The 27,626-nt window shown below is 45.7% G+C and overlaps 1 protein-coding gene across 3 annotated transcripts in view; it reads left to right on the forward strand.

The window, feature by feature from the left end:
- LOC141156717 (E-selectin-like) overlaps window positions 1-27,626 on the forward strand; it is a 1,180,370-nt gene that overhangs the window by 866,862 nt on the left and 285,882 nt on the right. For 2 of the 3 annotated variants that reach the window (XM_073643013.1, XM_073643011.1), the window contains 2 exons: window positions 6,965-7,087; window positions 22,203-22,230. In XM_073643013.1, coding sequence (XP_073499114.1) covers window positions 6,965-7,087; window positions 22,203-22,230 — 151 coding nt within the window. The remainder of the gene's footprint in view (window positions 1-6,964; window positions 7,088-22,202; window positions 22,231-27,626) is intronic. The other variant, XM_073643012.1, reaches the window with a different exon arrangement.

Genomic DNA, 27,626 nt, shown 5'->3' on the forward strand with positions numbered 1-27,626 from the left:
GATTTTTTTTAACATTCTGTCTCTTACAGTTGAAGTGTACCAAAGAGAAAAATTACAGACCTCTCCATTCTTTGTAGGTGGAAAAAAATGCAAAATCTGCAGTGTATCAAATACTTATTTTCCCTACTGTATCTCTAAGGCCACGATGAGTTTTTGGTGAGTTTTTGGCTCTGCGTTTTTTGGCTGAGCTAAAAAACGCAGTCATGTGCATACGTTGAGTATTTGGTGAGTTCTTTACCTCAGTATTTGCAAGCTAATTCTAGGAGTGGAACAATAAGAAGAAAGTTATAATAGAAACACATGCACCACTTCTACAATTTTTCACCCACTGCAGGTTTTGGCTTGCAAATACTGAGGTAAAAATTCAACAAATACTCAACTTGTGTACGTGGCCTTACATTCAAGGCATATCCATGAGATATGACATGAATGTATGATAAATGCAGGTCCAACTGCTGGGAGCTGAATTAAGTGTTTGCTCACATGAGTGTATAACACAGCCCAGTTCTATCTGATATTTTATCGCATAGCACTTCGACCAATGTTATACTATGGGACAGTGAAGATCTGCGATTTTTTTTTCATGCAGATTCATCATGAGAAAAAAATCGCAGCATGCTACGAAGTTGCTCTGGAATTCAGACCTATACAAGTCTACAGGTGTGTGTGAAACATCGAATGTCATCTGAGTGCAGTCCGACATCCGCGGACTCAGACAATAGAGAAGATGGAGAAATTAAGTTTTCCATCTTCTCCACACCTGTGATACGATTCAGCGATAGAATCGGATAAAACTAAACTGACACTCAGATTAAACTCTGTTAGAGTTTGATAGGAGTGTCATTAGCATAATCGATCTGATTCTTTGACATCAGTGAATCAACGCTCATAAGACCCCGGCCTCATTTTGTGAATGGGTCCCTGTTATGCTCTTTCGGAAAATTGAAATGTGACTATGCACGTGTGGCTCTCTCCATTAATCTCTATTATTGAAGGGGTTTGTTTTGCTTCAATTGATTCAAACAGCCATATTTGAAGTGAGTTTTTTCAAGCACAGAAGCCTCAAGAATTGTCATGGTGTATTATTTGCACTACAGGCATGTTTTACCAATGAGATTAATAGGAAGCTTTTCCACAGTGTTTGAAGAGGTTTTGATTTGAATTTTGTAGCAGAATCTGCTCTACTAAATTCCACATAATAAAGCTTTTTATGAACATGTGTCACCCAGGGGGATATAGGGGACTCGGTACCCGGGCCTTTTACCTTGCTTAGGATGTCACGGCAGTCGGCTCCCTGGCCCGTACTCTGGGGTCTCTCTTGAAAAGTTTTTTTTTTAGTGTATAGTGTGTTTCGCGATGCCACCTGTTGTTTCTGGTAATGGTTACCGGTGCTGCTGCAGACCTCCGGGGGTGATGAAATGGCAGCTGGGATGTTTCTGCTCCCCACAGGCAGAGCGGACCCCCGGGGCAGAGTTGATGGAAGGGATGCAGGTGAAAGATGGCCAGGTCAATGGGAATGACTGACACGCACACAGGGGGTTCGCTTCAGTACCTTTACTGGAGTAACGGCAGGTATGGTCCAGGGTACTTGCTAGGATGGGTGCACTTCAGGACTTCTCCCCAGTGAGCGGGTATAAGGCCTCCTGATCCGTGTCTCCCTCTCTCTAAGCTTCTAGCCAGTCTGAAACTTGGCCTAACTTCTGTCTTGTGTTGCTCTCTCACCTGACCGCTTGGTAGTAGGACCTTTCTTTGGCAACCACTCTCCCTGGACACCGGGGCCTTCGTGGTTCCTAGTACGGTTATTGCTGGTAATAATGACCAGGGGTCTGGAGGCCTCCTGGTAAGCTGGTAGTCCCTACTGGGTATAGAGGATCCTGTAGGCGTGGACTCGGTGTCCGGTTTGTGTCTTGGGGTGAGCCTATGATGCTCCTCTGCCCCCTAAACTCCTCTCTCCTCTCCTTACTGCCTCCGGCCACACTCGGGGCCCTCAATCCAGCAGCAGACATGCTGCGTCTTCACTGCTCTCAGTGGCAGCACACTCTCTGAACTCTCTCTCAGACTGACTGCCTAACTCCACACTCCATATATATATATCCCTAACAGGGCTCTCTCTGGTGGTCTGAGGTGGAAGGGTGGAGGTGTCTCCATGTAAAGAGGGCCTCTTGTGGAGAAGTCCATCCATGCACCCTTTTGGGTCCTTTGGTACCTGTGAACAGCAGGGTGCCACAAACATACCCAAAAAAACAATGCGTAGCTGAGGTATATGGTGATTGTGCATAGCAGCAGTTTATAACGAGTTCCTGTATTTCATTGCACTTTAGGGGCTCATGCAGTTGGCCGTAGATTGTCTCATTTGAGAGAATGGGGCCGATTATGCAAAAGACACTCTGATCCAACTCTGATCAGAGTTGGATCACAGTGTCAGCATAGAATTGAAGCACACTGTGAGAAGAAGATGGAGAACAATATCTCTCCATCTTCTCCATTGGGTCTGTGCATGGAAATTTGGCTGCACTTAGATGTCATTAGAGAGTAGTCTGATGTTCCCCACGGACTTATTGACATGCATGACAGAGTGCAATCCGAATATCGGAACAAACTGAGACATTCAGAGATTTGTCTTCCTTGGACAGACTCTGTCTGAGGAAAAAATTGGACATGTGCATAACCTAATAAAATATCATTGGTCCGGGTGCGATCCAATGTTTTGTTGGATCGCACTTGGACCGATACTACAGCCATTTGCACTTTCCCTAATAGTGATGATCATTCTCTTATTATTCTGAAGGGGGTGAGTGCAAAATCTGTGCCATCATCATGATCGGCACTATTACAGTGCATAGGAACTGCGACTAAGGATTGTAAAAGAGCACCTTGCAGGATTTTAATATAAGGCAGTGGAGCACAAGGTGTTACCAGGGGTGCCAATTCAATAGTCCCATGCTAAAGAGGGATCAGGTGACTAGGAGAATGAGATGGGTGCATCCTCAGAAGTGCTTAGGGCATGTTCCTCTCTGTTTCTCATACCCATACTGTGACGATGGCATCTGTGTCTTGTATTAATTGTGAATGTGTGGTGCTCTGATAGTCACCACTGCATGCCTGCCAAAGTTGTCCCCTGAAAGTTAAAATATTTGTTTAAAATTTTGAAGTCATCCTCAATCCATCAGATAGGAGATACAAGTCACTGGGACTCCCACCAATCACAACAATGGGGCTCTCAGTCAGCCCCATTTGATTGAAGTGGAGGTCAAGCATGTGCACCTCTGCTTCATTCATTCTCTATACGACTGCCGGAAAAGCCAAGTACAGCGCTTGGCTATCTCTGTAAGTCCCGTGGAGAATGAATGGAGGGGAGTTGTGGATGCTTGTGTGGTGCCCCTGCGGGTCCAGTCGCCACAGAGGTAATGCGCCTCAGCCAGAGGTGTGGTACCCCACTCTCGGGTAAGGAGGGAGCACTACCCGGGACCCACACACCCACATCCAACACTACATCACTCCAGTAGGGAAGGGCGAGATTGCTCCTGAGGGAGACCACAGTCCCTGTCCCTGTCTGGAGGAGGGAACTAGGTAGAAGAGGTGGGTGGAGGAAGTAGTTTAGGGGAGCACACAAGGAAGGACTGAAGGTAGAGGGGACCACGTAGAGTGACAGTTAGTGACGTGGGTCACATGACAGATGTTATGCACACGCCCGGACTGACTGGCGTGTGCGGGTCTTGTGGTTCCACTGGACCATGGACCGGAGAGTGCCTGGAGGGGCGTGACTAAGTATCTGGCCGATCCGACCAAGGTGGCACGACGGCATGCGACGCCAGTGCACCAGGGAGAAACCGGGCAGAGGGACCAGGTGCTACTCCAGGTCAAACTCCGGACACGGGGGTTGACCCACACTGGGATTACTGGAACAGGCAGGTTAGGCTGGCACAGACTGGTGGATGTAAGCAAACACGGCAGGTATGCAGATGGGTGGATACAGGCGAGTATGCAGGCAGGGAGGTACTGGCCGAAAGGACGGGCTGGAGCACAGAAAGGTTAAGACCCAGTACAGACTGGGTCACAGAACCGCAGATGCGGTAGACAACCACAGCAGAGAGGGAACGCCCGAAGCGGTGGGCAAGAACAGAGCAGGACGGGGCTGCAGGAGCAGCGAGCACAAGCAGGGCAGGACAGGACTGCCGGAGCAGCGGGCAGAAGCAGGGCAGGACAGGACTGCCGGAGCAGCGGGCAGAAGCAGGGCAGGACAGGACTGCCGGAGCAGCGGGCAGAAGCAGGGCAGGACAGGACTGCCGGAGCAGCGGGCAGAAGCAGGGCAGGACAGGACTGCCGGAGCAGCGGGCAGAAGCAGGGCAGGACAGGACTGCCGGAGCAGCGGGCAGAAGCAGGGCAGGACAGGACTGCCGGAGCAGCGGGCAGAAGCAGGGCAGGACAGGACTGCCGGAGCAGCGGGCAGAAGCAGGGCAGGACAGGACTGCCGGAGCAGTGAGCAAAAGGGTCAGAGCGGAGCAAGGCTGCCGGAGCAGTGAGCAAAAGGGTCAGAGCGGAGCAAGGCTGCCGGAGCAGTGAGCAAGGAGTCAGAGCAGGACGGACAGGGCTCTGTTCACACGGAACAGACAGGAAGGGAAAGGCAGAGCCAGATACCCACAGGGTATTTGCAGTGAAGTAGCAAGTGGACCACAAACTCACAAACGGGAGTACAGAGACAACAAGCAGGAGTTAGGTACGAGTACAGACTCTGCAGAAAAAGGAAAGGAACGGACATAGAGGCAAAACAGGTAAAGGATAGGAGAGAGTTCAGACTGGAACTGAGTGTACGGAAGAGACCGACACTGCAGCGGGATACAGGAGCGGGTCTGGGAATACGGCCCCCAGAGAGGCGGGACGAACAGGCAAGGAGCGTGTTCAGACAGGACAGACAAGATACAGGAACGGATCTAGGTAATCGGCCCCTAGAAGGCGGGAGGAACAGGCTCGGAGCATGTTCAGACAGGCCTGGAAATACAGCCTCCAGGAAAGGCAGCAGGCAAGAGTACACAGACAGGACTCAGTTCAGACACGGGAACTGATACCGCAAGGCAGGAGACATAGACAGGACTCAGTTCAGACACGGGAACTGATACTGCAAGACAGGAGAAATAGACAGGACTCAGTTCAGACAGGAACAGATACCGAAAGGCAGGGACACAAACAGGACTCTGTTCAGACGGGAACAGATACCGCAAGGCAGAGACACAAACAGGACTCTGTTCAGACGGGAACAGATACCGCAAGGTACAGACAGGCAGATCTAGGAATACGGCCCCTAGAAGGCGAAAGAACAGGCAAGAAGCGTGTTCACAAGAACAGACCACAGTTCAGACACAGAACTGGAAAACAGGCAGGAAAACAGGATAGGACATGGCATGTCAGAGACAAAAAGCCGACTGACAGGACACAATGCTCAGGCGCCATCTTGAGGAAGAAGGTGGTATAAATACCTAAAGATGGACAGCAATAGGCTGAAGGTGCAACAGGGGCGTGTCCGCAGCAGGTACAAGAAACAGGAAGTTCAGCGGGCGTCGCCCTATGCAGCCAAAACAGACAAACAGACAGCAAGGAGGGAAGCCAGAGAGACATTCTGGACTGGAGATCAAGTGCGCGCTCTTGCACAGTGGGAGATGGACCACCATGCAAGGACGCCGCCAGGTATGTTACAACAGACAGTATAAAAAGACAGGTAGAAACATCTAGAAGGGCCCAGTGAGTGAGGACCATTGAGGAGTAAGGTCCAGACAGAGTGAGGGCCCAGTAGGAGAGAGAACGAGAGGAGCGAGGGAGTCAGAGAAGTGCTCCAGAGACAGAGAAGCGATCTTAGGGGCACGGGAAGTGCGGAGTCCAACAGTGCGCCCGAATTCACGCCTACCGTAGTCGGGAGAAGGGATCAGGTCGCAGTAGGAGACCGGCCCCAGACTAGTGGAGGACTACAAGACTCAGCTAGCAAACAGGAGGCTGCGGTATCTCTAAGTGTCGTAGCCAAAATCACACACATTTGCTGAAAAGGTGGTCATATAGGACCAAGGGGACAGAGAGGAAGTCGCCTGACAAGGCCTGCGGCCACTGGTTCAGGACACTGTGTGTGAGGCGCAGGGCAGCAGGGCGAGAGCCAGTGCAGAGAGAGACGACCCAGGAAATGTACACAAGAAGGGGGTCCTAATCAAGTGCACACAAATTATCTGAGAATTGGCTGGATCACTTCCCCGGAGGACACAGGACTCGGTGGGCTGTTATAACCTGCTAGCAGTTGTAACCTGGAACATCATAAGAACTGTGAAAACTTGAAGACTGCATCCCGCTGTGTCCTTGACTTAATTGCTGCGTCACCTACCTTGCGCTACACCAACAACAAAGAAACCTCTTTAACTGCCCTGGGGCCTAGCTCTACCTGTGGAGTGCTGCGTCACCAATGGCCCCAGTGGATCTGAACAGCAGCGGTGGCCACCTATAGCCGCATACCACGGGTGGCGTCACAAGACTTTATCCCCAAAAATTTATTCCTCTCTGTTATTGACCGCCCGGGGCCATGGACCGGGTGTCGCCACCGTGACCATCCTAAAAGAATCGCCTGGCCCGGTGCCGAGTATTCCACAGCCCCTGGGGGTGCGTCACTTGATTTCCACTTCATTCTAATGGGGCTATTTAGAGCCCCATTTTCAATATCAGTGGAGACCCAAGCAATTTGGAAATATTCCCAATTGTATGGATAGGGGATAACTTCAAAACTTGGCACAAATCCTTTAAGTCAGTCTCGCAATGATGCTTCTTGGAGCACAGAGAGAACATCAGAGAAGCAACACTGGACATAGTGTTCTTTATGTAAAATAAACAAAACAAATATTTTATTTAAATTACATAAACTTATTGCATATTGCTAATATATAAAAAAAATTGATGGAAGTGTCCCTTTAAGATTGTTTTTCTCTCTTTGTAGCTCAGAATGTTTCTCTGGAAAACCAAAAACAGGCACACACGATAGCTTATACTCTTACAAGTTTGGGGCTAATGCTCTCTGGGACATCAATGGCATTTGGAATAAAGCACTATTGTAAGAAAAGTAAGTGAATTTTTTAAAAACTCTTTTAAAATAATTACCTTTCACAAAATATAATCCACACATTTAGTGCAAATGAAAATGTTATTTTTGCTAATTGCTTGTTTTTGTTAAATTATTATTGGTGCATGAATTTACATGTACATTGGCACCTCTGTTGCAGCATCACAATGACTCATTGACTACATTGGAGGACACAGTACCATGGATCTAGGCTCTGCCATTATGAGGCTGGTACTAGGTAGAAATAAAGTGTTGGTTCTGACAAGTGGGCTATACCCTCTAATCAGTTAGAATGCAGCTCAGTTTAGTGCCAAAAGCAGAAGAGAAGAGAAAGAAGTTGTAATAAATATGTAACAGCCAGGAAACATCATCTCCTGAACCTGGGAAAGTGAACAATAGCCAAAGGAAATTAGAACTGACTCTTGGAAGGTAACACATAAGAAGAGGGGGCAGGCCCGGATCCATCTTCCCTGCTGCCAGAGCCAAAAAAATTGAAATGGCGACAAAATGCAAAATAAACTGGCAGTGAATAAATGCAATTCTGCCATTGTCTTTTGAGTTTTGTTTTTTACAGCATTCTTTGTATTTTAAAAAAGACCTGTCATCATGACTCTCCAGGTCAATATGATTATGGCTATACCAAACTTGCATAGATTTTTTTTATTTTAGTGGTGATTTTGTTCTGTGTTGACATTTTTCCACAACTGTAACATTTTTATTTTTTTGGTCAATGGAGCTGTATGAGGACTTATTTTTTGCGCAGTAAACCGATTATTTTACTGATACTATTTTTGTGCATATACAATACTTTGATAGCTTTTTATTGCATTTTTTAGGAAGGTGAGGCCATAAAAAAAATCACATTTCGAGTGTTTAGATTTTTTTTCTTTACAGCATTTACCATACGGAATAATTATTATTACAGATGGAGTGATATCAAATATGTTTATTTTTCTATTTCCTTTATTTTTAATAGGGTAAAAAGGCTGATTTAAATTTTTAGATTTTTACTTTAGTTTTTTTAAGTAGTCTTATTGGACTTGAAACTGCCATTATCTGATCATTTATGCTATATGTTGTAATTCCACAGTATTTCAGTATATTGGGAAAATTGGTTACCTAAAATATTACTTTCCACTCTTGTTTTTGCAGATAGTCAGATCCCATATTTGCTGCCTGATAACAAAGAGGAAAGTAAAAATTTTAGCTGTAATTTTATTTTCTTCGAGTCCGAAGGCAGCACTTGCAAACCACCCACTAAATTATTTTATCCTGCGTCTATTATGTTTACATATGGGAGGATTGTAGGGAGTGCTTTAAATACTATGTACTCTAACATAATTGGTTAATTGTTTGTTAGGTGGGCGGTACTAGGACAAAGGCAGGGGTCAAAATTTCCCATATGTGCTGCCTGAGGACAAAGAGGAAAGGACAAGTCCTGGGCCAGCATCTGCCCTCTTGTGGGCCAAGCCCAGCTCCTGAGCTGGGTCCACACACCCGACCTGCTCCATGATAGATATACAGTACAGACCAAAAGTTTGGACACACCTTCTCATTTAAAGATTTTTCATTATTTTCTTTGCTCCATTGTCATAGTTACTATGCATTGGCTCTAAAATGTCACAAAAACTGGTTAAAGACAAAATTAAAGAGTATTTTTTTTTATTCTGCGCCAAATTTATGAACCGTTTATTTATCATCTTACAACCTTGAATAGCTACGGTTCCACATTACTGTATATTCCAGTGCTATTGACGAGAAATTAAAATGTTTGTACTTACTATAAAATCTATTTCTTATTGACTACACTAGATGACACAGAACCCATCCAGCAGGGCCACTTCTGCCTTGAGGGGAGATGAGCATTTCACCGTGGAGAGCGATGTCTCTTAGTGAGCAGCAAAATGCCAACACCTTAAATACAAACCTAAAAACTCATTGACAGGTACAGTACTTGTCAATGAGTTTTTAGGTTTGTATTTAAGGTGTTGGCATTTTACTGCTCACTAAGAGACATCGCTCTCCGTGGTGAAATGCTCATCTCCCCTCAAGGCAGAAGTGGCCCTGCTGGATGGGTTCTGTGTCATCTAGTGTATTCAATAAGAATTAGATTTTATAGTAAGTACAAACATTTTAATTTCTCGTCAATAGCACTGGAATATACAGTAATGTGGAACTGTAGCTATTCAAGGTTGTAAGATGATAAACTGTTCATAAATTTGGCGCAGAATAAAAAAAAATACTCTTTAATTTTGTCTTTAACCAGTTTTTGTGACATTTTAGAGCCAACGCATAGTAACTATGTCAATGGAGCAAAGAAAGTTTCTAACACAGAAGGTTTTTTCTTACTATAAGAGCAGTAAGAGCCATAGGAAATTATCATTGTTAATTCACTATTACTAATAGCACAAATTCAATTGCTACTTTTTACTGTCTGTGGCAGTGTGCAGGCTGGTCCTACATGGCAGCCGGACTTCACTTTTGTGCACGACATCCTCGGCCCAGCTTACTTGATGCCTCATGCTTATACTAGGCCCTGTGACATCATGATGTGCATTGTAGACAGGTGCGAGAATGCAGTGGTACAGAAAATGCAGACTCAGAAGCAGTCCTTCTCTGCACCTATTAAGTGATTTTTTGTCTTTGGTTACCTATTGTCTATGGTCACTAGTAGAGATGAGCGGTGTTCGACTAGAACTGTTCGCCAATCTCAAATTCGAGCTGTTTTGGGCGGTGTTCGAGTTGTTCGACGAACCCGAACGATTTGCAAAAAATTCGGCTGTTCGAGGTTATGTTCGATAACTGTTCGTGCACCAAAAGCGTGTCCTGCATGTCTGGCGCTATTTAGAGCACCAATCATGCAGGGATTGTCTGCCACTCACTGTAATGCCACAGCCATGGTGGTTGTGGCATTACAGTCATTGCCCAAATCGATGGGAACAGTGCCAACAGTGAAACATGAAAAGCCGGCAATTCATCAGCGGCATACACCGGTACCCGACAATTTAGAACCGAAAGAATAGAGCTTCACACATAGATTAGATAGATAGAAACATGTCAGTCACATATATATGAAGTACAGTGACAGTGTTGCTTACTGTACTTGTCATTTAGTGTAAAGGATTTATCAAAAAAATAATAGTGTTTTCATGCACCGTCTCTTTAAAAAAGCCGGCCGGCAATTCAGCAGCGGTACCTGACAATTTATAACAGACAGAATAGAGCTTCACACATAGATTAGATAGATAGAAACATGTCAGTCACATATATATGAAGTACAGAGACAGTGTTGATTACTGTACTTGTCATTTAGAGTAAAGGATTTATTAAAAAAAATAATAGTGTTTTCATGCACCATCTCTTTAAAAAAGCCAGCCGGCAATTCAGCATCTGTACCCAACAATTTAGAATAGAAGGAATAGAGAATCACACATAGATTAGGTAGATAGAAACATGTCAGTCACATATATATGAAGTACAGTGACAGTGTTGCTTACTGTACTTGTCATTTAGTGTAAAGGATTTATTAAAAAAAAATAATAGTGTTTTCGTGCACCGTCTCTTTAAAAAAGCCGGCCGGCAATTCAGCATCTGTACCCAACAATTTAGAATAGAAGGAATAGAGAATCACACATAGATTAGATAGATAGAAACATGTCAGTCACATTTATAATAAGTACAGTGACAGTGTTGATTACTGTACTTGTCATTTAGTGTTAAAATAAAGGATTTATTTAAAAAAAAATTGGCGTGGGGATCCCCATAATTTTAGGCTCTAGCGGAGGTTAAGCAGATGGCTGGGGCAGATTTTTGAAGCCTGGGAAGGGGGTAATACCCACGGAGCTTCCCAGGCTACTAATATCAGCCCCCAGCGGAATACCTAGCCTTTACTAGCTATTAAAATGGGGGACCCCCCAAAAAAATGACGTGGGGTCCCCCCTATTTTAATAGCTATTAAAGGCTAGGCAGACAGCTGGGGGCTGATATTAATAGCCCAGGAAGGGTTCCATGAATATTGGCCCCCTCCCAGGCTAGAAACACCAGCCGTCAGCCGCCCCAGAAATGGCGCATCCTTAGGATGCGCCAATTCTGGCACTTAGCCTCGCTCTTCCCACTGCCCTGCAGCGGTGGCAGTGGGGTAATAGGGTTGGGGTTGATGTCAGCTTATAATGCCAGCTGACATCAAGCCCAGGTTAGTAATGGAGAGGCGTCTATAAGACACCCCCATTACTAACCCCATAGTCAAAGTTAAAAGAAAACACAAACACCCAGAATAAAGTCCTTTAATTGAAATAAAGACACATTCCTTTATTGTTCTAAATTAAACCATACTTACCATCACGCCCATTCCAGCTGAAGCCAACGATCTCCTGCAATAAAAGAAAAATAATAAAGCAACCTCATCCTTACCTTTCCATGGTTCCCACGACAGCTTCAGCTCTGCTACATCGAGATAACAGGCTGGACCACAGCAGAACGCTGCCATCCAGCCTGTCATCCCGCAGACACTGAGAAGCGCAGGCATGCTTGCGCTCTGCAGTGTCTGGCTGTGACGGCATAAAGATGAGACGAGTTCATGTCCAATGAACTCGGCGCACCTCATGCACGTCACTGACAGCGTGGGAGAATTCTCCTGCACTCAGCACTTCAGCGTGAGAATTCTCCCACGCTGTCAGTGACGTACATGAGGTCAGCTGAGTTCATTGGACATGAATGAGCTCACCTCATGCACGTCACTGACAGCGTGGGAGAATTCTCACGCTGTAGCGCTGAGTGCAGGAGAATTTTCCCACGCTGTCAGTGACGTGCATGAGGTGCGCCGAGTTCATTGGACATGAACTTGTCTCATCTTTATGCCGTCACAGCGAGACACTGAGGAGCGCAAGCATGCCTGCGCTTCTCAGTGTCCGCGGGATGACAGGCTGGATGGCAGCGTTCTGCTGCGGTCCAGCCTGTTATCTCGATGTAGCAGAGCTGAAGCTGTCGTGGGAACCATGGAAAGGTAAGGATGAGGTTGCTTTATTATTTTTCTTTTATTGCAGGAGATCGTTGGCTTCAGCTGGAATGGGCGTGACGGTAAGTATGGTTTAATTTAGAACAATAAAGAATTGTGTGTTTATTTCAATTAAAGGACTTTATTCTGGGTGTTGTGCTTTTTTAAATACTTTACTAGAAATTCATGGTGGTTATGTCTAATATTGGCGTGACCCCATGAATTTCGGGCTTAGGGCCAGCTGATAATGCCAAGCTGGCCTTAACCCCTTTATTACCCAGTGAGCCACCGCACCAGGGCCCTGGATGAGTTGGGTACAGCGCCAGAAGATGGCGCTTCTATAAACGCGCCATTTTCTGGGGCGGCTGCGGACTGCAATTTGCAGCGGGTGGGGCCCAGAAATCTTGGGCCTCCCTGCGCTGCGGATTCCAGCTCCCAGCTGCCTAGTTGTACCTGGCTGGGCACAAAAATAGGGCGAAGCCCCACGCATTTTTTTTTTAAATTATTTCATGAAATTCATGGAATAATTAAGAAAAAAAGGGCTTCCCTATATTGTTGTGTCCAACCAGGTACAAATAGGCAGCTGGTGGTTGGGGGCAGCCCGTCCCTGCCTGCTGTACCTGGCTGGACACAAATATAGTGCGAAGCCCCACGTCAATTTTTTTTTAATTATTTCATGAAATAATTTTTTTAATAAAGGGCTTCCCTATATTGTTGTGTCTGGCCAGGTACAAATAGGCAGCTGGTGGTTGGGGGCAGCCCGTTCCTGCCTGCTGTACCTGACTGGACACAAATATAGGGCGAAGCCCCACGTCAATTTTTTTTTAATTATTTCATGAAATAATTTTTTTAATAAAGGGCTTCCCTATATTGTTGTGTCTGGCCAGGTACAAATAGGCAGCTGGTGGTTGGGGGCAGCCCGTTCCTGCCTGCTGTACCTGACTGGACACAAATATAGGGCGAAGCCCCACGTCAATTTTTTTTTAATTATTTCAGGAAATTCATGAAATAATGAAAAAAAAATTGATGTGGGGCTTCGCCCTATATTTGTGTCCAGTCAGGTACAGCAGGCAGGAACGGGCTGCTCCCAACCACCAGCTGCCTATTTGTACCTAGCCGGACACAACAATGTAGGGAAGCCCTTTTTTTCTTAATTATTCCATGAATTTCATGAATTTAAAAAAAAAATACGTGGAGCTTCGCCCTATTTTTGTGTCCAGCCAGGTACAACTAGGCAGCTGGGGGCTGGAATATGCAGCGCAGGGAGGCCCAAGCTTTCTGGGCCCCACCCGCTGCAAATTGCAGTCCGCAGCCGCCCCGGAAAATGGCGCGTTCATAGAAGCGCCATCTTCTGGCGCTGTACCCAACTCATCCAGGGCCCTGGTGCGGTGGCTCACTGGGTAATAAAGGGGTTAAGGCCAGCTTGGCATTATCAGCTGGCCCTAAGCCCGAAATTCATGGGGTCACGCCAATATTAGACATGACCACCATGAATTTCTAGTAAGGTATTTAAAAAAAACACAAACACCCAGAAAAAAGTCCTTTAATTGAAATAAACACACAATTCTTTATTGTTCTAAATTAAACCATACTTACCGCCACGCCCATTCCAGCTGAAGCCAATGATCTCCTGCAATAAAAGTAAAATAATAAAGCAACATCATCCTTACCTTTCCATGGCTCCCACGACAGCTTCAGCTCTGCTACATCGAGATGACAGGCTGGACCGCAGCAGAACGCTGCCATCCAGCCTGTCATCCCGCAGACACTGAGAAGCGCAGGCATGCTTGCGCTACTCAGTGTCTGGCTGTGACGGCATCCAGATGAGCCGAGGTCATGTCCAATGAACTCGGCTCACCTCATGCACGTCACTGACAGCGTGGGAAAATTCTCACGCTGAAGTGCTGAGTGCAGGAGAATTTTCCCACGCTGTCAGTGACGTACATGAGGTGAGCCGAGTTCATTGTCGGCTCATCTGGATGCCGTCACAGCCAGACACTGCAGAGCGCAAGCATGCCTGCGCTTCTCAGTGTCTGCGGGATGACAGGCTGGATGGCAGCGTTCTGCTGCGGTCCAGCCTGTCATCTCGATGTAGCAGAGCTGAAGCTGTCCTGGGAACCATGGAAAGGTAAGGATGAGGTTGCTTTATTATTTTTCTTTTATTGCAGGAGATCGTTGGCTTCAGCTGGAATGGGCGTGATGGTAAGTATGGTTTAATTTAGAACAATAAAGAATTGTGTCTTTATTTCAATTAAAGGACTTTATTCTGGGTGTTTGTGTTTTTTTTTAACTTTGACTATGGGGTTAGTAATGGGGGTGTCTTATAGACGCCTCTCCATTACTAACCTGGGCTTGATGTCAGCTGGCATTATAAGCTGACATCAACCCCAACCCTATTACCCCCTGCCACCGCACCAGGGCAGCGTGGAAGAGCGAGGCTAAGTGCCAGAATTGGCACATCCTATGGATGCGCCATTTCTGGGGCGGCTGACGGCTGGTGTTTCTAGCCTGGGAGGGGGCCAATATTCATGGCTCCCTTCCTGGGCTATTAATATCAGCCCCCAGCTGTCTGCCTAGCCTTTGCTAGCTATTAAATTAGGGGGGACCCCACGTCATTTTTTTGGGGGGGGTCCCCCATTTTAATAGCTAGTAAAGGCTAGGTATTCAGCTGGGGGCTGATATTAGTAGCCTGGGAAGCTCCGTGGGTATTACCCCCTTCCCAGGCTTCAAACATCTGCCCCAGCTGTCTGCTTAACCTCCACTAGAGACTAAAATTACGGGGAACCCCACGCCAATTTTTTTTAATAATAAATCCTTTATTTTAATACTAAATGACAAGTACAGTAACCAACACTATCACTGTACTTATTATATATGTGACTGACATGTTTCTATCTATCTAATCTATGTGTGATGCTCTATTCTGTCTGTTATAAATTGTCGGGTACAGATGCTGAATTGCCGGCCGGCTTTTTTAAAGAGACGGTGCATGAAAACACTATTTTTTTTTTGATAAATCCTTTACACTAAATGACAATTACAGTAAGCAACACTGTCACTGTACTTCATATATATGTGACTGACATGTTTCTATCTATCTAATCTATGTGTGATGCTCTATTCCTTCTATTCTAAATTGTCGGGTACAGATGCTGAATTGCCGGCCGGCTTTTTTAAAGAGACGGTGCATGAAAACACTAATATTTTTTTTAATAAATCCTTTGCAGTAAATGACAAGTACAGTAAGCAACACTGTCACAGTACTTCATATATATGTGACTGACATGTTTCTATCTATCTAATCTATGTGTGAAGCTCTATTCTGTCTGTTATAAATTGTCGGGTACCGCTGCTGAATTGCCGGCCGGCTTTTTTAAAGAGACGGTGCACGAAAACACTATTATATTTTTTAATAAATCCTTTATACTAAATGACAAGTACAGTAAGCAACACTGTCACTGTACTTCATATATATGTGACTGACATGTTTCTATCTATCTAATCTATGTGTGATGCTCTATTCCTTCATGTCTAAATTGTCGGGTACCGGTGTATGCCGCTGCTGAATTGCCGGCCGGCTTTTTTAAAGAAAGCGTCTTCTGAGCAGTTTGTGAGCTTTTGGACACCTTTGAAGGTGTTTTCTATGTGTTCCTATGTGTTTTTGTTTGCCTGCCATTGGTTTTAACGGTGTTCGACGGTGTTCTAAGGTGTTCGACGAACAGTTTGACGAACAGTTCCTCGAACATCCCGGTGTTCGACCAACCGAACCGAACCCGAACACTACGGGGGTGGCTCAACACTAGTCACTAGATGGCAGCTTCCATTCACACATGCTTCTCAGGACTTTGCTTTTATATGAGTCACTCACCCCCTTACAGAGCTGTGCAGCAACATCAAGTAATCTCAGGGCCCAGTAAGTGCCAGAGGCAGCCAGGATGGCGCTGCCATGCTCTTCACAGTCACTCCAGAATCAGACAGTGTAGGGAGAGGTGCTGCTGAGCTAGGGAGAGATTTGCTTGTTTCTAGTTAGTGTACGTGTACCAGACTATATTAGAGACACATATCCATCTCAACAAACAGTCCTTCTGAGGACTAATCCATCTGCAGAGATAGCAGGCAGTGTATATAGGCAGGCAGGGTATATAGCAGACTGCAGTTCACATAGGACAAGAGACTCCATTCCAGTTTTGTCTGCTGCTGCTGCTGTTAGATATTTGTAGAAATAGGTCCAGGTCTCAAGGGCCAGGAATAATTTTTTTGGGGATCTTAATCCTCATTATTTATTTAAAAATCAATCCAGAGAACACAGTTTTTCTGCGCCATTTGCTTGTTGGTGCTGCAGAATACAGCCAGGTCCTTTCCATATTACAGTGCTAAAAATCCAGCTGTTTAAAACTGTGGTTTGTCCGTCACACGGATCACATATACGTTTTCAGAAAATACTGCCATTTCTGGCCTCCATTAAAAATTTGTTTCAGTGTGTCAGTGAAGTAATTGACACCAGATTGCTGTTCAAAATTGACACCAGATTGCTGTTCAAAATAGTTACCTACAGCACAGATATTTAAAACTGTGTTTTCTCCGTCACACGGATCACATATACATTTTCAGAAAATACTGCCATTTCTGGCCTCCATTAAAAATTTGTTTCAGTGTGTCAGTGAAGCAATTGACACCAGATTGCTGTTCAAAATAGTTACCTACAGGCCAGGTATTTAAAATTGTGTTTTCTCCGTCACATGGATCACATATACATTTTCAGAAAATACTGCCATTTCTGGCCTCCATTAAAAATTTGTTTCAGTGTGCCAGTGAAGCAATTGACACCAGATTGCTGTTCAAAATAGTTACCTACAGGCCAGGTATTTAAAACTGTGTTTTCTCCGTCACACGGATCACATATACCTTTTCAGAAAATACTGCCATTTCTGACCTCCATTAGGCCTTGGCTCGCCTAAGCACTGCAGCCAGCTTGCTGCCTCTTCGCTGCTGTCTGAGCGTCAGCACGCTCTCAGCTCAACTCTGAGCTCTGTCCCTCTCTGTGTCTGAGAGACTAACTAACTGAAGACTGAGCTGCCTGGCTTCACCCTCCCTATATATATCCCTAACGGGCTCCCTCTGCTGGACTGAGGTGGTAGGGTGGAGGTGTGTGAATGTGTGAGGGCCTCTTGTGGAGAAGTCCATCCATGCACCCTTCTGGGTTCTGTGGCACCAATGCACAGCAGGGCGCCACATTCCCCCCTAGTAAAACTCAGTACTCCTGGACTGAAGCATTTGTGCAAAACAGGTTAACAGTTAACATTTCTTCCCTTTATGGGAGGCACTTTTCTTGAACGTTGCAGGTAACATTATAATACTATAATAACAATTATAAATAATATTAAGTCACAGTAAGTCCCGTGACCTGGTGTCCATTTCACCGTTGAAGGAACATGAGGGACCCACCTGAAAACCCTCAATGTAGGCCCTGGGCGTGGCTACAGGGCATAGGTGATCCAGGTGCTGGACCATGTCTTCGGCCACGCCAAACGGGTTTTTGTTCCGTGATCACTTAAGGGGCACTCCAGGGAGTGCAACTATGTACATGACAGTTTTTGGGCTGCTCATAGTCCTAAGACACCGAGTCCTTTATATATACCCTGACAGGTAATTAAATAAACACATATAGTTAATTTCAGTTTATACAATAAACAATATGCAATACCCTACTGGGTAACTATTTACACTGTCAATGTTTCTCTATCTACTCCCTATACCTGACTGGGGTCTTGCCTTTTGAGCTACGCGATGACCTATGTAGTACTGGAATGCATGTGTGGATGCTTGCGCTATTTTTCGCTCTATGGGTTGGTGGACTGCAAGACTGCCTTAACCTCTCTACGGGACTGGCAAGTACACTGGTTACTGGGCCTACTGGCTCTGCTTCTACCGGTGATCCTTCTTCCGGGGATTCTTCCTGAGCAGGCTCTTCTGGGGCACTTACAGGTCTTACTTGCAGTGGAGGGTCTTCTGGCTGTTGGCAGAGGGTATCACAGGTATTATTACCGCTCCATCCAGTTGAGGCCAATCTGCCAGGAAATCTCCTAAGACAGTATGGAGTACTTCTTCCTTAGGCTCCTCTGGTACAGTGAGAGGCACTTCCTCCTGGGGCTTCAGCGGACTTGGGCACAACTTCAGATGGTCTCTTGATACCGTTGCAGTTGTTCTTCCTCCGTCTTTGCTAATTAGACAGGTTTTCCTATTGTCAAATCTGGAATTCAACACAGTGTAAGGTTCCCTTTCCCACTGGTCATCAAGCTTGTGGCTTCTTCTCTTTCGTTTCAGCACAACTTCTCCAGGTGTCAAGGGTTCTGCTGGTGCACTCTTGTTGTACTGTGCTTCCTGCTTATCTCTCACTCTATTAAGACTATCTTCGACACAGGCCTGTACTCTTTTGTACTGCTCCTGTCGGGTCACATTCCAGTCTTCAGTGGACATATCTGCTTCTGGCTCTTCCACTCCAAGCTCCAGGTCCATGGGCAACTTTCCGGGTCTTGCTCTCATGAGGTACGCTGGAGTACAATTGGTGGAACTCACAGGTATGTGATTGTACAGATCTACCAGGTCAGGTAGTTTGTCTGGCCACTGGTTTCTTTCTTCTAGCGGTAAAGTCTTCAACAGGTCGATGACTATGTTATTCATCTTTTCACATAACCCATTGGTTTGGGGGTGGTACCGTGTAGTCCGGATCTTCTTACACCCGTACAGGTGGCAAAACTCTTTGAGCAGCTCGGCTTCAAAGTCAGGGCCTTGATCCGTCAGCACCTAATCCGGGAATCCATGGGGCCTGCAGAAGTAGGCTTGGAACGTCCTTGCTGCAGTTTCTGCCATCAGATCCTTGACGGGGGCTACCACCAGGAACCGGGAGTAGTGATCCACCATGGTCAGGGCATACGAGTAGCCTGACCTGCTGGGTGACAGCTTGACGTGATCCAGGGCGACGATCTCCAGGGGCTGGGTTGTCTTGATGGACTGCAGGGGTGCTTTCTGGCTGTTGTAGTCTTTTCTTCTGAGGCTACAGGGTCCACAATCCCGGCACCACCTCTCTATGGAACTCCGCATTCCAACTCAATAAAACCGATTCTTCAGGAGGGTTTCAGTGTAGGCAGTGAACTTACTGGAGGCTAGGTAGTGCTTGAACCGCTCGGTGATGGCCCAGACCAGGGCCAGGAACTCCAACTTGAAGCTGCTATAGTTCTCTGGGTTCCTCTCGGTCGGGCGGAGATTCCTGCTTGCATAGGCGATCACCTTCTCTCGGCCATTCTGCTTCTGACTTAACACAGCTCCTAATCCCTCGTTGCTGGCATCAGTGTACAGCAGGAACGGTTGGCTGTAGTCAGGGTAGGCCAGGATCTCTTCACCGGTCAGGATCTCCTTCATCACCTCAAAGGATTCAGCTTGCTCCTTACCCCACTGGAACGGGGGGTTTCTGCCTCTCCCGTACTGTCCTACCAGGAGATCTTGCAAAGGCACTGCTTTCTTTGTATAGTTCTTCACAAACCTCCGGTAATACCCAACTAGTCCCAGGAACTGACGTACCTCCTTGAGGCTCTTCGGCTCCGGCCATTTCTGGATGGCAGTGACCTTCTCCGGGTCCGGTGCTACTCCTCCTGGACTGACGATGTGCCCCAGGTACTGTACCTTTCGCTTGAGCAGGTGGCACTTGGAGGGCTTCAGCTTCATCCCATACCGGGACAGTGACTCAAATACCTCTGCCAGGTGCTTCAAATGGTCCTCGTACGTTTTGGAGTACACTATCACATCATCCAGGTATAGCAGTACAGTCTCGAAGTTGCGGTGTCCCAGGCAGCACACCATCAATCTCTGGAACGTTCCGGGGGGCGTTGCAGAGTTCAAACGGCATGCTGTTGAACTCGCAGAGCCCCATCGGGGTAGTAAAGGCCGTCTTCTCCCGATCCTCCTCAGCAACAGCTACTTGCCGGTACCCACTAGTGAGGTCAAGGGTGGAGAAGTAATTTGCAGACTTTAATGCAGCCAGGGATTCCTCTATATGGGGAAAAGGGTATGCATCTTTGTGTGTTATGCGATTTACCTGTCTGTAATCTACACACATTCTCATGCTTCCATCCTTTTTCCTGACAAGGAACAGGGGAGCTGCCCAGGGACTACAGCTATCCGTTACTAAACCCCTGCCTTCTTCATGTCGTGCAACATCTCCTTCGCCTTCTGGTAGTGTGCTGGCGGTATGGGCCTGTAATGTTCTTTGATGGGTGGATGGTCACCTGTGGGTATATGGTGCTGTACTCCTTTAATCCTCCCAAAGTCAAGTGGGTGTTTACTGAATACCTTCTCGTATTCCTGAACCATCCGGTGTACCCTCTGTTTCTGATGGGCAGGAGTGGTGTCTGTCCCAACATGGAGCTGTTGACACCAATCCTCCACCTGGGTTCCCGGGTCATTATCCTCCACTTCGTCTGGTGAGGTTAAGGCCATGTGTATGGAGTTGTTATCTACTGTGTGCAGTTTGGCAACAGTGGCGTAGCGTGGTAATCTAACCTCGTCCTCCCCATAGTTTAGGAGGCGTTCGGGCATCCTCCCATTGCGTACATCCACTACCCCTCTGGCAGTCAAGGTCTATGCTCCGAGCTAAGGGGCTCTACTACCGCCTGGTAGCTCCGTCCTTTGAGACCTATTGCTGCTCTACACCAAATCAGCATCTCACTCATCGGGGGGATCACAATGGGTATCGGGTCTGTCACCCGTACATTACCAATTTCACCACCTGATAGCTTTACCTGTTGCTGATACATAAGGGCTCGGATCTCTTTCTGGAGCACCCTCCTCTGCCCTGGCTTGGCAGTGTCGGCCATCTGTTGGAGCAAAAACAACACTTCTCCCAAACAGTTACTGACAATATTGATGCCAAGTACCATATACAAGTCTGTATCATCAGGATTAGTCTCTACTACAATTAGTCCCTGGTCCTTCAGTTCCACTATTCCCACCTTTACTGCCACATCCTTAACCCCAACTAGGTTAAGGGGAAGGCCATTGGAGGCATACACGGAAAGGTTTGGAGCTGGCGGGCGAAGTTCGTCTATGGAACAGAACCTTTTGTAGAGGACATCTGGCATGATGCTTACCTGAGATCCAGTGTCCAGCAGGGCAGGTGTCGCGATGCCGTCCAGCACAATGGACAGGAAAGGTCTTCCTCCCACGAACCGATGGTACCAGTTTGATGGGCCTGCTTGATTGTCTCCTGGGTGTCGCCCCTCGGCCCCAGGGTCTGCTCGTTTAAAGGACAGTTCCGCACTGTGTGGCCTGCCTTCTGGCAGCGGTAGCAGATGAATCCTCCTGGAGGGTGACGTTGGTTATTGGTCCTCCCACGGGGTGGCGTTGTCCTCCTTCGGGGCGGCGTTGTCCTCCTCCGGGGCGACGTTGTCCTCCTACGGGGTGGCGTTGTCCTCCTTCTTCTTCTCATCCAGGGGACATCCTCATGGCTGTCAGCGAGTAGTATCCTTCCTTCCGGCTCGGGCGCCACAGAATAAATGTCGCTGTAATAATAATAATAATTATAGTACTTGTACACTGGGTCAATTGATGGCATATTCCATGGGTCTATCCCTAATTTGATGTGTTTTGGAAGCTTTTGGGCCCATTTCAAGGTGTTGTATATGTATTTTTTTTTGCCCCCCATTGAATCCTTTAGCGTTCGGTAATGTTCAACGAATATTTGACAAATTAATCGTCGAATATTGCAAATTCGGCGATCGTAATCCGAATTGAATATTGAAACATTCGCCATCTCTATTCTTTAATGAAGAAGCTTGTGCTATGCCAGTCTTGATGATTCGGCCCCATTCACTAACTTGCAGCATTGCTTCAGTTCCTATCACAGTGGGTGGTCATAAGTGTTGATATGCATGGAAAAATGGTAAAATCAACAGTACAATCCCTTCACTTTGAGGATCATTTGTGGTCTCAGAGGACAGACCACCATGTTCATTAGGTGATGACTTATTTTATAGATATGCCATCACTTTATGACATGAGAATACACATTTCATTTATTACTCTTCTATGAAAGTTTTACTTTAACATTTTTCTTTTTTTTATTCATAGGAAATGCAGGATTCCTGAAAGAAGACAAGTAAGTACATCTATTTTCCATTTTTCTCCCTGGAAACACACTATGTTTGACATCTTAAAGGGAATCTGTCAGTAGGATCAACAATCCTAAGCCATCTCCATGAGCATGTAGGTCATATGAAGCTGAATAAAATGATACCTTCATATCTGCAATTCGATGCCTTATTCTAGAGAAATCCACGTTTTTCTTATATGTACATGATCTGTTTAGAATTATGGGCCGGTTTTTGATCTGAATGGGAATATGCCTCCAGAGCTTATTTTTAATAAAAGAGGACGTTAACAGTGTGAGACATGTGAATAACAGAACAGTAGAATTGAACTTTGTCTCCTTACAAACACGTTTGCTGCAGCTCTAACAGCTCTGCTGTATAGCAAACACTGACTGCCTGTGAGACGAAAGCTGATGCAATATGAGAGAACACCTGCAGATGTGTATAAAGGGGTTGTCTGACCATAGGGCACAAGTCTGCAGTCACCCTATATGACTGTGATACTTTTGAAGCCTCACAGCATTGTGTGCTATGAGGATTCTCTAGTGCCTGAGCAGGGAGCGTCAGGCGCATGACCACTAATATGCAATTTGCATACATGCGGTCACTTGCCGACTAGCCATGCACAGCTTCACGCAACGCAAGTGCATTGAGCGAGGCCAGACACGTCTGGTTGTAATAGGACCGGAAGTATGCAAATTTCAAACTTGCGGTCACTTGACCGCCGACTCCCGTCACAGGAAAAGCGTAACTGTGCACAGTGCCGACTATGTGGATATACAAATCTGTTGTCTCATAGAGTGACTGGAAACATTTAGCTCAAGGCTGGACAACCACTTTATTGCAGTCCTGTGTGAGTTATAATCACACACAATTCTGCAGTAAGATCAGGAGAGCAGAGAACAGCCATTACATATAACACTGGGAACGCTCTCTTTTATTTAAAATAACCTCTGGAGGAAGATTCTCATGCAGATCTTTGTCCGACCCATAAATCTTAACAGTTCATTTATATATAAGAAAAGAGTGGATTTCTCTGGGATCAGACATCAGATTGCAGATATCAAAGTATAATTTTACTCAGTTTCCTATGACCTACATGCCCATATAGACGGATTAGAAGGATTTGTCCTACTGACAGATTCCCCTTAAAATCAACAATAATATGATAAGGAAAGCGTTAGGCTGTGTGCCCACTATGCATTTTTTAAGCGTTTCCGCAGCCGCAATTCCACTGCCGAAACGCTTAAAAAACGTGCAGATGGTACCCGGGTCTGGAGAAGAGGAGACTCTCCTCCAGACCCGGGTACCATAGTACCTGTAAAAAAAAGAATAAAATAAAAAATATACATTATACTTACCTTCCGATGGCTCACGGTCTCCATAGCGATGCATCCTGGCTCGCCGGCAGCGGTCGCGTGACCCGTCACATGACTAAATGACGTCATGGCAGGTCCTTTTAGACAACCGCGAGACACCGGGATAGACCGGACCCATCGGATAAGGAGAACGGGGGCCATCAGAAGTATAATGGTTTTTTTTTATTTTTTACGATTTTTATTCTTTTTGTTAACTAACTTGGTAACACTATATAAAATCCATGCCGGATGCTTGGAAAGTGCTTGACAACCCACATGCGAAATCGCATGTGCAAAACGCTTCACTTCTCTGGCAGGAAAACTGCATGTACAATCCGCATGTACAATCCGCATGCTTTTTTTCTGCCAGGGAGATGCAGAAACACTCAGGAAAAATCCAGAGCATTTCTGCATCGTGGGCACATAGCCTTACACTCATGAATGGTTGTAATTAGAGTCCTATGGACCCCAGAGGAAAATTTTCACCACCATCTGCATGTTGCTCAGATGCGTGGAGTTGCTAGAGTCATACATTAATAACATTGCCCAATACATTAATAACATTCCCTTTGTGGTCTCTAAACAGTAGTACTCCCCCCCCCTTTGTGCCTCTATAATGTTAATGACAGTGACTACACCCAGCCATCCTTTCCACACTAATAATTAGTGCTATATCATCTGTGCACTAACAGTAATTTATTATTATTATTATTATTATTATTATTTATTATTATAGCGTCATTTATTCCATGGTGCTTTACATGTGAAAAAGGGGTATAATACAAGAACAATTACAATAATCTTGAACACAATGTGACAGCGACTGGTACAAGAGAAGCGAGGACCCTGCCCGTGAGGGCTCACAATCTACGAGGGATAGGTGAGGATACAGTAGGTGAGGGTAGAGCTGGTCATGGAGAGGTGGTTACTGCAGGTTGTAGGCTTGTCAGAAGAGGTGGGTCTTTAGGTTCCTTTTGAAGGTTTCCACGGTAGGCGAGAGTCTGATACGTTGGGGTAGAGAGTTCCAGAGTAGCGGGGAAGCATGGGAGAAATCTTGTATACGGTTGTGGGAGGAGGAGATAAGAGGGGAGTAGAGCAGGAGATCTTGTGAGGATCGGAGGCTGCGTGCAGGTATGTAATGGGAGACTAGGTCGGAGATATATGGAGGAGACAGTTTGTGGATGGCTTTGTATGTCATGGTGAGGGTTTTGAACTGGAGTCTCTGAGCAATGGGGAGCCAGTGAAGAGATTGACAGAGAGGAGAGGCCGGGGAATAGCGGGGGGGACAGGTTGATTAGTCGAGCAACAGAGTTTAGGATAGATTGGAGGGGTGCGAGAGTGTTAGAGGGGAGGCCACAGAGCAGGAGGTTGCAGTAGTCAAGGCGGGAGATAATGAGGGCGTGCACTAGTGTTTTTGCAGATTCATGATTTAGGAATTTAAAAAACAAAACTATGCCTGTCACCTGTCCCCACTCCTATGACAAGCAGTTCAGTGTTTCTCATTCTTCGCTTGGATCAGGCTGCACAGTAGTGACGTTAGTGTCCTCTGGTACTGCAGGCCTCTGATATGCTTGTTGCTTCTACAGTATATACCGTAATTAGTGTGTTGCAATGAGCCAGTAGATGTATGCTGAGTGCACACATCCAGCTAAAGCATCTCTGACCACTGGCAGGTCCCTTCTCTACAGACTCTGATGCACCCCTGTGTCCCCTAACACTACTACCTTGCTCTTATTATAAATCAAAAAAATGCCTCCCAAGCACCCTACATAAAGGGATCAGGCAGGCAAAGTGAACACTCAGATAATGTTAGAAAAATAGTACATCTTTTATTAATTTCATAGACAAACATATAAACAACACATAAACAAATAAAATAGGGGCCTCTCGTGTGAGGGACAGACAACTAATGGATCAGTGCACACAAAGTTAGTATTCCTAAGAAGCCATGGAGCTGCCACACATGAGGTAAGTAACAAGCAATATTCCTATATATCCATAGATTCACCACATATAAGTACCCAAACAGTATTTCTATGAAAGTGTGGTCCTATGAACATACAGTCATGCATGCCGATAATTATGCTTAGATTGCTAAACCAGTGCTAATAAAAAGACAGAGCAGTACTCTTAAATGGGTATCCTCATCATAACATACAACATTTATTGGGTACAGAACAAATATTGCTAAAATGCCAGTGCATTAGAGTTGCATATACTGTAGATATATTCAGGAGGCCTAGTGGCTCAAAAAATACCAGCTTTGTACAGACAGTATTCTAATATTCACTGTGAACATGCTGAATATGCAGACTGATATGTTTAGATTGCAAAACCAGTGTTAAACAAAAAGTAGAGCAATATGTTAAATGGGTGTACACCCCACCATAGCGTAAAGAATGTTAGGTGCAGGGAAAGTATTACTAAAGTGCCAGGGAATTAGAACAGCATATAAATTTATTAAGGAAACCAAGTAGCTGAGCATTAGCAGTTTTGTAAGCAATTATAATGTGATGTGGACCAATTTTACCTGCAATGTGAGGCCTTTCCTGGCGCAGATTGTGGCACGATCTGTCATGCTTCCCCCTGCCCCTACAGACTCTGATGCACCCCCTATGTCCTACGCCCTTGCTCTGATATCTCTGAAACTAATGCTTATGCAGTAGATGGAAAGATGGACTGCCTGCACCAAATAACCATTTCACCATCTCTGGCCTGCACTATCAGTACTTAATTCCGCCTCAAATTCCGTCACATTGGATGGAAGATCAGCCACAGCTATTTATTGATTCTAAACAGATTTAACCATTTCAACATTCCGTTAACTGTTAATTTACTATACTTAACAGTCTGTGCCTTATTAAAAAAGCTCCAACAGCAAACCACGTCAGGGCTCTGAGACCTGCTTCTCAGATGGCCAACCAATGCCCAACAGCACTAGAGCCTTTTCTATTCCATCCTGCAGCCTAGAAATGAAAATATCCACCCTGATTGCATTAAAATGAACACTGTATTGCAATAAAACATTCTTATTATCCCTTGCCAGGAAAGTTTTTTTGTACTGCCATTCCCCATAACGCTAGCACAAATTTGGACATTCTATTGTTTCATTATTTTCTGACCCACTGTATAATGGCCAGGTCTCTTAAAATGCTGAATATCAGACTTCATCACAGCTATCAACTCTGCCAACTTGACCTGTCCCAAATCATTACGCCCGGCATTAATCACCCATAATAACGGGCCCTTTGTTAATTTACTAACCACTACTTCCCCCAGTAAGAGCCAACAAAGACTACATACACCGTTCCAGTGTATCTCCGCATTTCCAAACCACAAATTTTCACCCACCAGTCAGTAAATTGCCCCATTTGCTGCCCAATAAAAGAACGAATGACCCATGTTTCATATTGAGTGTTGATCCTCTATCAATAGCCAAATCATGGCGAAAGTATGCTTTAAAACAATCTGACTTCCACCTCCTCAAACACTTAATCCCAATTGCATCAAGGCTTAGCGTGTAAGCCTTGGTAGCTGCCCCAAATTTAAATGAGTGCGTCCTAAACTCTGGTGCCACCAAACCAAGCCTGGACAAAAACGATTTAAATCAGATTCAAACTGAAAATGGGACAATTGTTATCCCTACACATGAAGGAGAAAAGCTGAACCAGGTGCCCAAAGAATTACTGTATTTTTCGGATTATAAGACGCACTTTTTTGACCCCAAAATATGGGGGGGAAAAGGGGGTGTGTCTTATAGTCTGAATGTAGCTTACTGGCTGTGGTCGATGGTCCCAGGCTAGTAGGAGGGAGTGTTCGGTGGTGCATGTATCCTGCCAACATTTTGTGAAAGCCTGGAACCCACCACAATTTCCATGGTTTTCAATGAGGTGGACTCTGGGATAACGGCTGACAGAGGCGGCGCATGCGCAGATTGAGATCTCGGGAGACGAGATCTTATTGTGTCCAGATCTCAATCTGTGTATGCGCCGTCTTTGGTGGCCATTTTCCAGGAAACCATGGAAAGTGCAGGGGCTCCGGGGTTT

The sequence above is a fragment of the Phyllobates terribilis genome, unplaced genomic scaffold (genome assembly GCF_046119375.1).
Source record: "Phyllobates terribilis strain yellow unplaced genomic scaffold, ASM4611937v1 Scaffold_8__6_contigs__length_399053987, whole genome shotgun sequence".
Lineage (NCBI taxonomy): Eukaryota > Metazoa > Chordata > Amphibia > Anura > Dendrobatidae > Phyllobates > Phyllobates terribilis.